This window comes from Acanthopagrus latus, chromosome 6 (genome assembly GCF_904848185.1).
Source record: "Acanthopagrus latus isolate v.2019 chromosome 6, fAcaLat1.1, whole genome shotgun sequence".
Classification (NCBI taxonomy): domain Eukaryota; kingdom Metazoa; phylum Chordata; class Actinopteri; order Spariformes; family Sparidae; genus Acanthopagrus; species Acanthopagrus latus.
In genome coordinates this window covers 20076035-20091236 of record NC_051044.1, presented here as the reverse complement: position 1 = coordinate 20091236, position 15202 = coordinate 20076035, and the positions used below count along the sequence as shown (strand labels likewise).

General features: G+C 44.2%; 2 protein-coding genes across 5 annotated transcripts in view; both read left to right on the top strand.

Annotated features, from left to right (window-relative positions):
- The window catches only part of rassf5 (Ras association domain family member 5), a 31010-nt gene that overhangs the window by 9572 nt on the left and 6236 nt on the right, over positions 1-15202 (top strand). For 2 of the 3 annotated variants that reach the window (XM_037101743.1, XM_037101745.1), the window contains exon 2: positions 5796-5923. In XM_037101743.1, coding sequence (XP_036957638.1) covers positions 5796-5923 — 128 coding nt within the window. Of the gene's footprint in view, positions 1-5795; positions 5924-8470; positions 9500-15202 lie in introns of those variants that run through there. The other variant, XM_037101744.1, reaches the window with a different exon arrangement.
- Positions 1-15202, top strand: part of ikbke (inhibitor of nuclear factor kappa B kinase subunit epsilon) — a 37766-nt gene that overhangs the window by 21694 nt on the left and 870 nt on the right. The window contains exon 22 of one of the 2 annotated variants that reach the window (XR_005075570.1): positions 2085-2109. The exons of the other annotated variant lie outside the window; for it this stretch is intronic. The gene's annotated coding sequence lies outside the window, so the exon portion shown is untranslated. Of the gene's footprint in view, positions 1-2084; positions 2110-15202 lie in introns of those variants that run through there. 2 annotated transcript variants of the gene reach the window in all.

The following is a 15202-nucleotide window of genomic DNA, read 5'->3' as shown; positions in this document are numbered from 1 at the left end:
GATACCATCAGATGCTGTGGCTTTGTAAAAGCTTTTAAGTCCCCTGGTCAGTATGATGTCATTCAGTACCATGTTGATTTGAGCCCCCAACTTAAATGAAGTGCAAAGCACACTTGCTGCAATACTTCTTTCATTCAAGTGTAACTGTAATTAAAGGTTAACTATGCAGGATTTGTCAGTTGTTGTTTTACAAACACACCATTGTGTCTCGTTTCGATGGTGTCACATCCTGATGTTTTGTGTTGGTTGCTCACCAAAGGCAGAAATGTCCCAAACAGATACAGATGCATTCTGGGTTGTAAGTGATGAGAGGGTTTACTTTTGTAGGAGTCTATGTGTTGTTAGGTTTATTCTTGACCTTAGGAATAGTGACATGTCCAGCATAGATTCTTAGCTCAACATCTACATCTGCTTTTAGCTGCATCTTGTGGCCTCTGTCAGCTGATGGAGCTCGTGCAGTTGTCACTGAATAGACGGGATGTCCCTCACAGCTCTGGAAGAAATCCTTCAAAATATCTCTACAGTTGAAAACATCTGGCAAATCAATTAATTGACAATTGCGAATGTGATTTTCCCTTCATTGCTATATCATTATACATCTGTATCAGAAGTGTTATTTTATAACATAACATTCTTGATTATCTAATTGACCCTGAAAGTCTTTACAAGTCTGATAATCTCAGCCATCAAAAGAGCATTTTACTGAAACATTAAAATAAACTCACTGAGTAGTCAGTAATGATGAGATTTTCAGCCACAGAAATATTCTTGTTACATATTCAGCCGCTTCCATTCGCAGCCCTCTGGGCAGAATGAGCCCTTCAAAAAAGCTTATAAAACCAACAGTCGAAGCCTTGTGTCTCCGTTTGTTTGTCTGGTGGATTCAGGGAGCATCTGTAGCCCGACAGATGGAGGGGCCAAGGGAGGGGAACATAGAGACGATGCGGTGGTGGTGGAGATAAAGATTGTCAGTATCAAATATGAAAAATAATGTTTTGCGAACGAACACACACAGATGTCAAGGTGAATCAGGGAAGATTTTATTTAGGTTAGGGGAGATTTGTTTGGTCGCGTCGGGTGGATCAGCATATGAAGTGTTTCTCCTGGAGGCTTGTTGAGTCAAAGTACGTTTGAGTGACAATGTATTAGATATTCCTATTTCTAATTATGGACCGAGGGATAAAAAACAGTTTGAGTGGCATGATGTGCGTACAGTATGATGAGCGGCACAGTACGAGAGCATGGATAACTGCTCCAAATGAGCTGCGATGGGATCAGACTGGTTAAAGCCCCCCAAAGCTGCCCTTAATTCTCTCGTAAGACCCGCAGAGCTCCCCTTAGGTTCATTAGTCGTCGTGTTATCCTCGCCACTACATTATAGCTGCCTTACCCCTATTTACCCCCTCCCCCGTCACGCAGACATGCAGTAAGTACAGTATGTCTCTATCTGGTGTCATGCAGACATCCTCCATGACCTGCTAATCTGTGTCTATCACACACCCACAGAAACAAACATCCCCTATCTTCTCTAAAGTTCCAGGAGGTGATGCAGAAACGGGACATTTTTTCACGCTCCTTGGACTCCCAAGAATAATGCGAGTGGAAAGAATAACACAAGGCAGAGAATTTAGGAGATAACTGAAACATGATCATGGAAATCTTTCACACAGCAGCCGCCTCAAAGACAGTCTGAATGTCCTCCCTCTCGTCCTCCATTTAACAAGCTGCATTCAAAGCACCTCCTTTCCTGTCTTCCCTCCCTCGCAGCGGGTGCTATCGACCCAAGTGCAGCAGTGGAAGTTAACACAGCCACCACATATAGATCTTCACATCTTGTACATCCGGGCCCCCTCGTCTCTTTCCACTGCTTCTTAGCTCTGTCTCTTTCTCCATCTCTATCCATCTGCATCATCGCCACGCTCTGTCTGGAGGCGATGTCATCTTAAAAGCAGTCAGACTGGAATGATGGGAGATGAGAGACAAAGAGGGGGAGTCTGTGCACGCATCCCCTGTCATGGAGGAGCAACTGAGGCCAATCTAGCACAGCGACACATAACACCCCAGCCCTCCTTTTTGTTGAGGAAACACACACACACACACACACACACACACACACACAGTCTCTAGACTCTGTGGCTCTGTGCAGGAGAAAAAAAAAACGATGCTGATGAGTGTTTACGGCTCAGCTCTATTACATTCATCGTTGGCTGTTGGTGTCCGGTCCCCGCATGCAGGTGTGTTCACTGTCATCAGAATGTCTACATTTTAATACAGCTTTATTTAACCAGGAAATGCCTCAAGGACATTTGACATATTGTTTAAAAAGATATAGTTCAGATTTAGTTTAAAAAATAAAGAGATAAGACAAGAATCATCACGTAACATTGATATATGTATCACATAATGTGGATTCTGAAACCCAACATAAATAAATCTTTTAAAATCCTTTAACATTTCAAGTGGAATGATAGCGATAACAAAGTTTTATCTGCTGAAGTAGATAAAACTATCAAAGGAATTACAACACTGTGTTGTACTGGACAGAGTGTCTTAAAGGCCTGTCAAATAAAATGCTCAATGAGCACTGACAGCTAGATTAGCTTGCCCTTCAACCACAAACTCTTTTAAAAGAGACCAACGAGACAAGCCTCTTTGTGAAGTACAGACCTTAAGAATAGAAAGCCAATATAGTGATTAGAAGGTAGGTCCCAGCCTGATAAGTAATGATAAATATGGAAGTTAATAAAGGTCAGCTGGTGAATGAATGTAACAAAAAACCTGCTGATTTCCATAAATTGACCTTAACACAGCTTCTCCTAAAAATTCCCACAGAGGGGATTCAGCGTCGCCGTCTACACGTTTAAAGCAACTTCCCACTTTCATAACATGGCGCAACATTGTACTTTCCACACAAAAGCGAAAGGGAAAGCCCTGCGAGCCCTAACGTGGATCCTAGAGGGGAGTTTTTTCTCAGGCATTAACACACAAAATTATCACACAAGAAAACTGACCCTTTTTTGCTGACTGCCCCCTTCTCTTGCTTTCTCTTTCGCTCCTCTCCCTCTTCATCCACAATTCTCTGTGATTGTGCCTGTGTCAGCATGCCTGCATAACCTTCAGAGCCCTGCTGGGTCCATGGATCACTGCTACAGTTTCTCCGCCTGCGCATTAGCACTCAACATATGCAGGGTTCAGCATCTCAAGGATATACAGCTAATACGCAGCCACACCTTGTATGCATGCATCCAATTAAAACCATGAATAGCTTGTCACATTAAGTGGCTTTGAATCCACTGAAGGCAGAACCATGTAACATTTATTCTACATTCAGTCTGTGCTAATAACCTAATTTAACTTCTGGGATTCGTTTAAGGTGTGAAACGAAGTGTCTGCAAAAATACACACTGCCTTTGTGGTGACATGATCATAACACACCATGTTGTTTATTCATTGTGTGTCAGTCTAGAATCAGGCCGCACTTGGTCCAAAATGCTGAAATGCTGATTTGCTTGTGTTTATACACAGCACTTAATATGAGTGAGAGCCAGAGACAGTGTGTCTTATCAGTGTGGGAATGATCTGTATCCCAGGTGAACTGTGACGTGCTGACAGTGGTGTATCACGTATCACGCTGTAGGTGTGGAGCTGGACGACGTTTCAATCTCTGAGCGCTCCTCCCATTTTCCTTGCAGTTTATCGAGCAGTTGTTGCTGTTTTTACTTGAAAAATTATCAGTGGAAAAACTAACAGTGGGGTCTCTGAGTAACCACCACCCAAGAAAACACTGATTTCTGCCTCGGGAATGACACAAGAGGAAGTTTAAAGGGACCCTGTTAAAAGTAGTCTCCATTTTTGTTTGTATCATGATAGCTGATTAGCTGTTGAATTGGGCTTATCAAGGTAGATTTTTGCCAGACTTGCTCTTTCCCACCGATTCCAGTCTTTATGCTGAGCTAACTTAGCCAGCTGCTTGTGGCAGCTTCATATTTGTTGTACAGATGTGAAAGTGGTATCAGTCTTCTCATCTAGGTCTCTGCAAGAAAGCGAAGAAGAGTGGCTCCCAAAACATTGTGAAATTCTTTTATGTATGGCCGGACAATGGGAGTAGAGGCACAGTGTATCTGTAAAGAGTGTGGATGGAAGACAGGAAAGGAGTTTCTCTCTTCCCTTCCCCTGCGTGCTTCCTTTCTTTCTCTCTTTCTGCAATGACCTCTAAACTGTCATGTGCAGATTCCCTTATCGAAACTCTACTCTTTCCTCGACACATCCCTCCTGTCAGCAAGGCATTGGAGCCCTTCCCTCACACCAACTTGTCCCCGTAACACACACAATGTCTATCTCCGTCTCTTAATACAGCAACCTTTACGCTGTCACGACAAGAGGACCCTTTATCTCAACATCCCTCTTTGCTTGACATGTCCCTCCTGTCAATAAGCCCAGTCTGTCCTGCCTGCCTCTACTCCCCTTCTTCTCCCTACCTCAGTAATCAGGCCTATCATTTTCTGATGCATGTGCAAAACATGTGGAGCATTTCATTGCCAAACAAGCTCTTTTGAAATTGTCTCCAATTTCAGGCATGAAATTAAACGTCAGTGGTAATCAATCTGGGCTTTAAATCTAAGGAAGAACTGAAAAAACCTCCACATGCAGCCTTCTCACACTGACCTAGTATGAGTAGAGCAGCTCTCTTTCTACAGTGGTCATCAAGAAGCTTGTTGCCTTGGTAACAGTGCTGATGCTGAGCGTGAGAGACGCAGCGGTGTCCCTCTCATAGCAGGATACAGACAGAGGCACTAATATCAGTAGACAGAAAGCTAGTCGGGCTTATCTTGCTCACCCATTCAGCACTGACTGCTGCAACAAAGGAAGTATACCAGACAACATTGCAGTTGTGGCTTCTAAACAGATCACTGTTGAAATTTAATTAAAGTGTTTTACTTAAGAAGCTTTCAGAAGGATCTGACTCAGAGTTTCCCCGCACCCCAAACCACAGTCCCTTCTTTGCCCACACGGTTTTAAAATCTCCCTTTTCTTGAACACAGATTATCTCAGCAAACACAGGAGAAGTTAGACACAAGGCTATACGTCTCAGCGGAGAAGCCTCTGGCCACAATAAAGCCGGCAAAGCATAAACAAGCTGAGGCTGTCATGTGTGGAACCAACTAGAAATCAAAGAACTGCGGACTATTTTGGGAAGTTCGGGGGGAAGTACCTAAATCTATTCTTTTCTAGTTGAGCAGTGAGATTTGAATTGACCAGAGCAGGGCTGCTACACTGGTACAGTTTGTATGTCTATTGTTATGATACAGTATTACATTACACATTAAGATCTTTAATGGACCTTGTGTGGTATGCCCATTATAAATTGAGTTATGTGTCTCCCCCAGATATCATATCAACCGCTGTACTTAGCAAACTGTTTCCTGCCATCTGATGGCAGAATGAAACGTGAAGAACGTGGAGAGGCAATCTTAAGTCAGTCTTCACATGAACATGTATTGTTAGGCATGCTTTGTTAATGACCACTTACACTGCAGTCCTTTACCTTGTAGGTGTGTATCTGGCCTTGGCCACTAGATGGAGCTAATAACCTGTGCGAAGGGAGCGTTTCTATGATTGATCCTCTTCATTTCAAACACTTACAGATGATTAATCGGCTTCATACTCTCTGACATGAAGTGTGGTTCTCATTGTTGTTCTCATCAATTCTTGAGGGTGTTTTATTCACTCGACTTTGAGATGGCTTCTGTCATATATGCTCTTGTGTCTGACTGGTGTGTTTCTGCCTCCATCAGACTGCAGCTACACCTGCCACCTGGAGTGCGAGAGCCGGGTCCGACTGGACTGCAACCAGCGGGACAGAGAGCCTGAACAAACCCCGTCTCCCAGAAGCCACTGCTCCTCCATAGCCCCTCAACACAAGGTGAGCGTTCCAAACACACTAAAGAATCTTATTTTTGTGAAGAAATGGCTTTCGAGAGCTATTTGTGGCATTTTCCGGGTCACCGCTGAAGAGTGAACACATTCATCTGAGAGTGAGTGTGTTGAACTCTCATCCTGTGTTATTTTGCAGAGGTGTACGTGAGTCACGATTGGATCATGGCAGGGTTCATCCCGCCTCATCGCTCCAAGCCTACACTTTTACATAACCTCCTCCACAACATGCTGTTCCTCCTCCTCCTCCTCCTCCTCCCCCCCCCTCCTCATCCTCCTCCTTCTCGGCTGTCTACTTATGAATTTATTTATATATGCGCTCATTTGGTCACAGAATGTTCCCGGGACCAAATATGCTACGTCACCTGAGCATCCGATGTGCCTCGCTGCTGTCATGACCTCCCACAGTTTCTCTATCATCTCTCCCCCTGTAATATGGCTTTGATTTCTTCAGTCAGTGGCGGATGCCGATTTCCTCACTTTCCTCAGCTTCCCTCATTTGAATGTAAACTAATTAGGTTAATCACTATTCTCTGTAGGGAGCTGCATTGTGGCGTAGCTGTGTTAGCTCGAATTATTCCCAGATGTTATGTATGCTTGTGGATTATATTTAGTTATCCTCCATTGCAAAATCTTGCACCAAGTTGGACTGAAATCTATCATTTTTCATCCTGTCTTTCATACTGTATGGGCCACAGGCTATCTAGTGATACAGTAATTACGTAAAATTCATCTTCTAAATAGTTCTTCGCCCACTCTGTGTGTGTGTGTGAGTGTGTGTGTGTGTGTGTGAACCTGAGAGAGTGTGATTCTGCATGCAGCTCTTGGCATCCCAGCCGCAGTCACCCACGCAATGTGGTCCACACAAACACACGCACGAGAGAAAGCTGGATAACCCTGCAGGCCTGCAGCAGAATGTTGGCAGCTATTCCCTCCCCCAGGGGGTAGATAACACAAAATTAGACCCCTGGTAACGTGCCAGGTAGTACTCTGCTTCTAGAGCGTGGTGAACAAATACACACAATCATGCTGCCCTGAAACACGTTGATGGGAATGGCGAGAATTGGAGCAAGCGACTGTGTGAGCAAGGGAGATCGAGTACATTCTCTCAAACGTCGGATAAAAAAAAACAAAAACGTGCTAATTTCTTTCAATGTTCTGCATCTACTGGAACAAAATAAGGGCATATAATTTTTTTGTCCAGTCATTTTTAGCTTAACTACTTAATGATTATGTAGTTAAAGATAACAAGCTGAAAGCCAGAATTAAGTGAGCGTCGATGATGTGTCTTGGAGGGATGTGAACCCTGTGACTAAGGCATGCCTCTTGCAACTCTGTTGTTTTGTTCATAGAGTACACTACTGCTGCAGACAAGAGGAGATATGACAGTTCATTTCCTGCAGTCCTCTTTCTCCCCTTTTGCTCTGTCAGCTGTGTGTGTGAGTGTGTGCGCTTGTGTGTTGTCGCCCCCTTCTATCTTTACAGATCCTTGTTGTGTGCGCATCAGCAGAAATTGATCTCCTTTTACCCCCGTTAAGCACATATATGCGGCATACTGACCAGGCTTCATCGACTTGAGGCTGGTAGGGAGTGTCGTTCAGCATGCATGCGTGTGTGTGTGTGTGTGTGTGTGTGTGTGTGTGTGTGTAGCATCCCACCCCCTGCGAGCTGCCTTTCTCCCTTAGTGATTTCACTGATGGAAGCGAGGAGCAGAGCTGCAGGTAATCAGTCTTCAGTTGAGTCGAACCTGACAGAGAGACACCCAATGAAAGGGCGGCTCACCCTCCCTCTGGCAGCATATACCTTTACCTATTATCTTGTGGTAGTAGATCTTAAAAATCATATTACACGCACAGAAACGGCAGGTGCAGACAGATGCACATCTGCACCATCAATCTCAGCTGTGACGGTGGGGCATAAGCTGCTTTTTGACGAGGGGGGTCACTGCCAGAGTCAGAGGGCATCTTGTGGGGTCATTGTTGGGTTAGAGGTCATTGTAATCTCTATCCAGAGGGCAATCAGTCATTATTTTCGTAATCTCACTTCAAAATCGGGTGTGAGCCCTCCCTTCTAGAGATTGTAGTGGCGGTCATGTTTTTTCTGCTTTTCTTTCCTGTCTTACTGATTGGCTTGTTTGTCAAACCATTAGCTCTAATTATGGCACGGTTCTAGATCAAAAGCCACATGTTTACAGTGGTTGTGATGCTTCTGGTGAACCATTGCATGCTGCAGCAGAGTCTCACCAGAAGAGCAGCCATCTTCCTCTGGTCTCTCTCTGCTGCTTCCTGTCACCGCTGCTCTTACGTATGTAAAACGGGAGACTGCATATCTCTCACTCATCAGCGTTTCTCTTTCTACTCCGTCTGTCTCTCTTCAAGAGGAAGTGGCCATGCTCTGCAGGGTGCAGTCGCTTGCAGGAAGACAGACAGGGGGTGGAGGGAGAGAGAGAGAGAGAGAGAGAGAGAGAGAGAGGGAGAGTGGAGGGAGAAGGGGGAGGGTGCTTGCAGGCTGATAACACACTAAACCACAGATGGTTGAGCAAGGCTGCAAGAGAGTGAGGGAGCAAAAGCGGGTCCAAATACAGGCAGAAAGAGAGAGAGAGAGACAGGAGAGGAGTGGGAGGGAGGCAAACTGAGTAGGAGGCAGCAGTCTCCCTGGTAGTATTGCCAAAGCAACTGAGAGAAGAAGAGAGGAGAGGCAGTGCAGGGTCTGTGGACGCAAAGAGATCTTCTGCCTGCTGTTTACTCTTGGCTCCGGGGACGGATGGATGCTCACTCTCGTAAAAACCGGCACGACTGAGCTGCTGCCGCAGCCGGGGTCTGGACTAACTGTTTCTTGTCAGATAGACTCAGAGCAGGATGTGGTTCGTGCATGCGTGCCATTTATGAGCGTTTGTTTGCGGTTATATCAGGGGCTCTCAGGTGAGCAGGGTTAACTTGAAACCGACCTGTAAACTGACTCCAGGACATCAGCCTGTGCCTCTGTGTGTGCGTGTGAAGGTTACATTCTGTGTATGAGCGTATGTGTTTGGCCTTAAATGAGCGGGTGAATCTACTGTATGGTGTGTGTTTGTGACACCGGCGTCAGAGCAGACACACAGGAGGAAGTGACACGTCTGTGCTTGCTCTCGGATTTCCTGGTCCCCTCTCCGGTGGCACGCAAAGCGCCTAATCTGAACCGAGTTCACCTGTCTCGCCCTCACAGGTGGGACTCTAACTCTCTGGATGCATCAGCAGTGGAGCGCTGACTTTTTCTGGAGGAGTACAGGACAGTTAGACACGTGTAGACTCTGATCGTGGCTGATTTTCACATCAGCCCTGCCTTTTTCGCAAGAAAAAAATCAACCAGCACTTCCTCAAGCTGTCAGCGTGCCGCTCCGGTGCTGCGCTGGTGCCGGAGGCTATCTCTGGACCTCTCCATGACTGTCAACACAGTGATGACCCCCTCCATGACCAGCAGTAACAGCATGAGCAGCGGGTACTGCAGCCTGGACGACGAGAGTGAAGACTTCACTTTCTTCACAGCCAAGACCTCGTTCTTCCGTAAACCCAGGCAGGCAGCTAAGGTATAGAATCTGGACAACGCTCACTGTAACAGATGAAATTGTAAGACTAAGACAAGTTCAGATTGGTCAGGTGGCCGGTGTTTCAGTTGGTCTGGGAAACAAACTACCATTTACACTAAAACATGGCAGCAAAAAGCAGAAGTATGTAGAGGAAGTGGTGATGCATGCTCAAGCAGGCCTCTAGGTGTGTGTGTGTGTGTGTGTGTGTGAACATATGTGAGAGTGTAGGAAAGGTTACTGTCATGCATCTGTTGTGTCACATTGATCTGTACAGCCTTGTTCATCGGCCTTGATGCTTTTTGGCAGCTCATTTATCATGTGAGCAGCTCACATAGATTTTGCATCACAGTCTGAGAACACTGTTTGGAGAGTAAAGACTCACTGCTGTGTGGTTTCATCTCAGCAGTCGACAGATAATGTGATCTTTATCGTTGTCAGTTACAGTGCTACATTTAAGAATTGGGCACCTGTCCTATACATACTAGAAAACAAATTAGGGGCAACATGTCACCAGAAAGTTTGGTTGTCCATCCCTTTCATAAGAAAACAAGGAAATGCACAGTCCCTATCATAGGGCTTCCTTTTTTCAACAAATAGCTAACATATTAACACTGTTAGTCATGTTATGCAATTAGCATCCTTTATAGGCTATTGCCAAATAGCCAGCAATAGCATTAACAGCCTTGTACTTGCCAATCTAGAAGAAATGTGAGTTCAGCATCAGCATCCCTTTACTTGCCAGCAGCTGTCCCTGGTGTTGGAAAGCAACGCAAGTGTTAATCTTTTCTTTACTCACTCATGTTGGAATCAAGGCAAACTCTAACCTCCTGATGTACAACGTGATATTACAAGACAAGACATCCCCAGGCTAGCTGGTTAGCATGCTAACTCCAGTTGATAACTGCAACTCATTACATGACGCTAAAACTCTTGTTTCTTCACGTTGTGTTGCAAAATTAAGCTCATTTCTGGAAGTTTGAAACAACTTCTTAACTGTAGTGAAATGTTTTCTTAGCTAGAATGGCCACTCATGTTTTTGTTGGCACTCAGGTACACACAGGTACTAACTAAAGTTAGCATACTTTACAAGCTAAATAGTCAATGTTAGCATTGGCAGCAGTTTAAAAACTCATCCCTTGCCAACAGCTGTCTCCACTGATGGAGAGCAGTGCTAATGTTAACTCTTGTTTTGCTTCTTTTCTATGCTGACTGGACACTACATCCCCTCTTGATGTACAGTGTGGTATTACGAGACAGCAGGGGTTCAGTAGACAACTGTGCAACACAATACATGACAACAAAAGTCTTATTTGTTCAAATTCTGTTGATTATTTTAGCCAACTTTTGACCATTTTCCCAGTTACCATAGCAAGTCATGGTTCTGTTGGTACTCAGGTGCATACCTCCTTCCTTAGAAAACATATTAACAGTGGCGCAATACAAGTAGCCTCCATTAAAAGCTATCGCTGAATAGCTAATGTTTGCATCAACATCTATTTACGTGCCAGTCTAGAAGAAATGTTGCAACCTGAGCATCAAACGTTGTTCCTTTATACGCCAAGAGCTGTCTCCAGCTGTAAAAAAGCATAGGCAATGTTAATTCTTGTTCTGGTTCTATGCCTATCCCTTCTTTTCTTTACGCTCTCATTTTAGAATGAGGGCAGACGTGATGCTACAGAAGCCCCGCTCACATAGAGAAGCTGCAATTCTCCGCCATTGGTCGTTCACACAAAGCGAAGCATCTCCACCTCACAGACAAACTGCTGTCTAATTCATACAGAAAGCTGGCACTGCGGCTCCTAAAGAGGCGTGACGGTACACGTCATGATGATGACGTCTTTGTGTTTTCAAGGTGTTTCCCCAGTGTCCTCTTGTCAGTCTAAACCTGCGGACAGTTTATAATCATGTATGCTGTTATAATGTGTAGTGACTGAGATCCTGACACACCAAACATCCTGGAAAGTGTCAAAGTTCAGTTTTTCGCGCCAAATTACATAATTACATAATCGCCGTCAGTAAACTGGACGCTGTCTGACTCTGTCACCTGCGGGGACGGAGGCTGTTTTCTGGGGTAAAGTTCGCTGAAGTCTTGGTCGGGAGGGCCAGTGACAGATGCTGTTTTTCGGACAGAAATTTGTTGGTAGCACAGGCGGGAGGACGGACAGGAGGACAGACACTTCTCCACTTATATCTGTGGTATTTGTTTCCTCACATAAGTTGCTAAAGACAGTTACAGTTACCACGTTACTTTTGTTTCTTCATGTGACCTTGCTTTGTGGGACATTTGTCTTTATTTAGTTGAGTGAGGGACCTTTGTAGCTATCAGACTGTCCGATCGACACGCCCTCAATAAATGCAGCCAGCTTATCCATTCACACTGGTTCGGTTCACCAAAAATGCGCCCCCTGATACTACCTCCAGGGGCATATCAGCACCAGAGTGAAATTTCACCCCTCACCGCCTCAGAGAGATTCACACAGAGGTGGAGGCGGAGAATTGGTGCAGGATCCCCGCATCCAAATGGCAGTGTGAATGAGGCTAGTGACTCACCGTTGCCTCGATCATGTACAATGTGGTATTACGATACAGAATGGACCTAGGCTAGCTGGCATGCCAACTTCATTGGATTTCTCTGCGGCATAAGACATGATGCTAAAACTTTGATTTTGTCACAGTCTGTTAATAATTTTGGCTGAAGTTAAATTGTTTTTCAACTAAATTCTCACTCATGGCAGCTTTAATGATGTGAACCTACAGCTCCCATAGAGACATCTTCTTTACAGTGTGTGGGAGAGGTTTCCGTAGAAACAAAGCTGATACTTTTGCTCTAGAATGTGTGTGTGTGTGTGTGTGTGTAGAGCAACTGCTTAACTGTTGTGAACCATTTTTTGCTAGTTACCATGGCAACTCATGGTTTTATTGGCACTCTGTTCACACTTCCTGAGATTTGGTTTTGCTCTACTGTACATGCAAATGGTTCACACACCATTGTTCCATACACTTTAACGGCATTATATTGAGTATAACTTTCACCACTGGTTGTCCCATGATGCACAGCAGGTGTTTGAATGATTTTTCCACAGCAAAAGAAGCCGTGTGGCAGATAGTAAAGAAGAAAGTGTGACTGCATTTGCATTCATGTAAAACACGCTCAGCACTCCCTCTTCTTGCCGTCCTTGTCCCGGCGGTGCCTTTGGTGTCTGACTTGGAGAAGGTATAATCTCTGAATAATTGACCAGCTGTGTTGTGTGTGGAGTTAGGGTTGCTGAGACAGAAGGGTACTGGGGTTAGCTTGTCTGGGCTGTCAGCTGATGGGGCCTGATTTCCCTGGCACTGCGCAGCCAGAGAGGACAAATGTTTTGACATAATGTATAGCTGCACAGTCAGCTAAACACAGGAGAGGGGATGCTTCTACATCCCCGATAGTAATTGAATTGTGTCCTTGGGTAGAGCACTAAAAGAAGCCCTACATTGAAAGTGTCCTGTGTTTTTTTTCTCTGTGTGTTTTAATATGAAAATGAGATATGCAAAAGATCTGTGTGGCAGCCTGTGAATAGAGATATTATCATGTGTTGTGTATATAAGGAGTTAGAAATACGTCACCGTGTTCAGTCCTCTTCCAGGCTTGTGTGCATGTATGTACAGAGACACGCAGGGAGACGCTCACGTTCATCTAAACAGTGGAGTTCAGGTCCTCTTTTCTTTATGAATTATTTCCAGAGCTGAGCCTTTTGCTCCAGATTACCCAGCCAGCTTTAATGTGTTCTGTGTGTGTGTGTGTGTGTGTGTGTGTGTGTGTGTGTGTGTGTGTGTGTGTGTGTGTGTGTGTCATTTTATTCTGGTCTGATTTTTTGTGCAGTGAAAATGAATGAGTTACATGGCTGTTGGTGGTCCTCAACACTATGATAAGCTTTTGTGTGGTGCATTTACATTATTCTAACAAACCCAGAGAAATTCAGAATTCTATTCAAGATAACAGTACTGTATTTTTTAATTCAACTAAACATAACCTGAATAAAACATTTCCTCCTCAGTAAACATTTCTGCCTGAGTCATGTCAGATAGATTTTTATTTGCAGTGGTTGTTGTTTAAGACAAAAGCTCCTCAGATCCCATGCTACTTATGTCTTCCGCTTTGTTTTGATATGAATGGGTCTCTTTGTAGATACAAAGACTCATTCGAGGGCAACAAAAGCACAAAAAATTGATGATACATTAATGAAAACACAATTGTGAATATTATATTCCATTTCTACCCATAAACCATACATACTGGACCTTTAATACAGGGTGGTATTCTAATTTAACATATCTACACTGTATATAATATAGATATGTAATGGGTCAGAGCCTTTTGAACATTGTGTGTTTATGTGTGTGTGTGTGAGTATGTGTGTGTGCATGTGTGTGCATGTGTGTGCGTACTGCTGGCTGCACTGGCACACAGCGGTCTCTGAGCTGTGAAATAGAATCAGCGTGTGTGTTCTCGATTGCGCTTCTCCTCCCCGACACTTGACCCAGTAAAGGCAGTGTGCTAACACATGCATGTGTGGATACTGTATGTGTGTGTGTGTGTGTGTGTGTCTGTGTGTGATTGCGTCGGGTGCATATTCATGTGCTATTGTTAAATTCTACCCACATATTTTTCTCTGTATTAATTGAGCGTTGTTAGTTTAGCTCTGGCGGCGCCCCTCCTGTTCTCAATCTTGGCCAGTTGTAATAGATCCTCGAGTCTAGCGTTACCTGAAGATCATGATGTCAATTGCACACACACACACAAACACACACGCACTTGGAGGTTTGACAGAGGGTGTCAAGAGTTAATTTCAGGTTAAGGTGGTCAGGTCATAGAGACAGACAGGTTTGACACACATGGTTTAAAACTGACTCCTCTGCAGCGGCCGTGTGACCTCTCTTGTCTCTCTTGAGAGCATCAACACTTACTCATGTCACCCCAAGGAGTGTTTATGAGTGTATGTATTTGAATGGTTTGAGTACGTATGTGTGTGCGACCCTTATGTAACAGTCCTAGATATCTTACACCCTTAAGCTGCTTTACATCAGTCCACATGAATCACACCTTTACACTGGATTAAACAGTCTGAACCTGTCACCTGTAATATTGTTATTACAATCATTCGATCAGTCAGTGGATACTGTCTTTGCTGTACACTGGGGTTTTCTGGGTAATGTTGGCTTTAAGTTGCCACATTTCTTCACCTGTGTCATCAGGTACATTGCTATGCCATGCTCACCACTCCGGGCTGCAACAATTATTTTCATTTTATCTGACAGTTATCTTCACCACTTATTGTTCAGTTTGTAAAACCAACCAACAGTCCAAAACCTAAAGACGCTTTATTCACTGTCATAAAAGACAAAGAAATGCAACAAATCCTCACACTGAAGAAGATGGAGCCAGAAAATGTTTGACATTTTTGCTTGACAAATGACGAGTAATTGATTAACAAAATACTCTACAATTTTCCCTCAAAAAAACTTACAAAAGCACTAAATGCAGCAAAATTAAGACCCTCAAGACATTTAATTAAGACATGCAAGACATTAAATCAAAAGTTAAGGGGTTGCTTTAACCTGCCATCAGATGACCAATGTTTCCATTAGATGTGAGCATGTGGAAGATTGTAAAGCAGCCAGAATACTTCTTAAGATTAGTGCAAGTTAGCTGCAATGTAATAATCA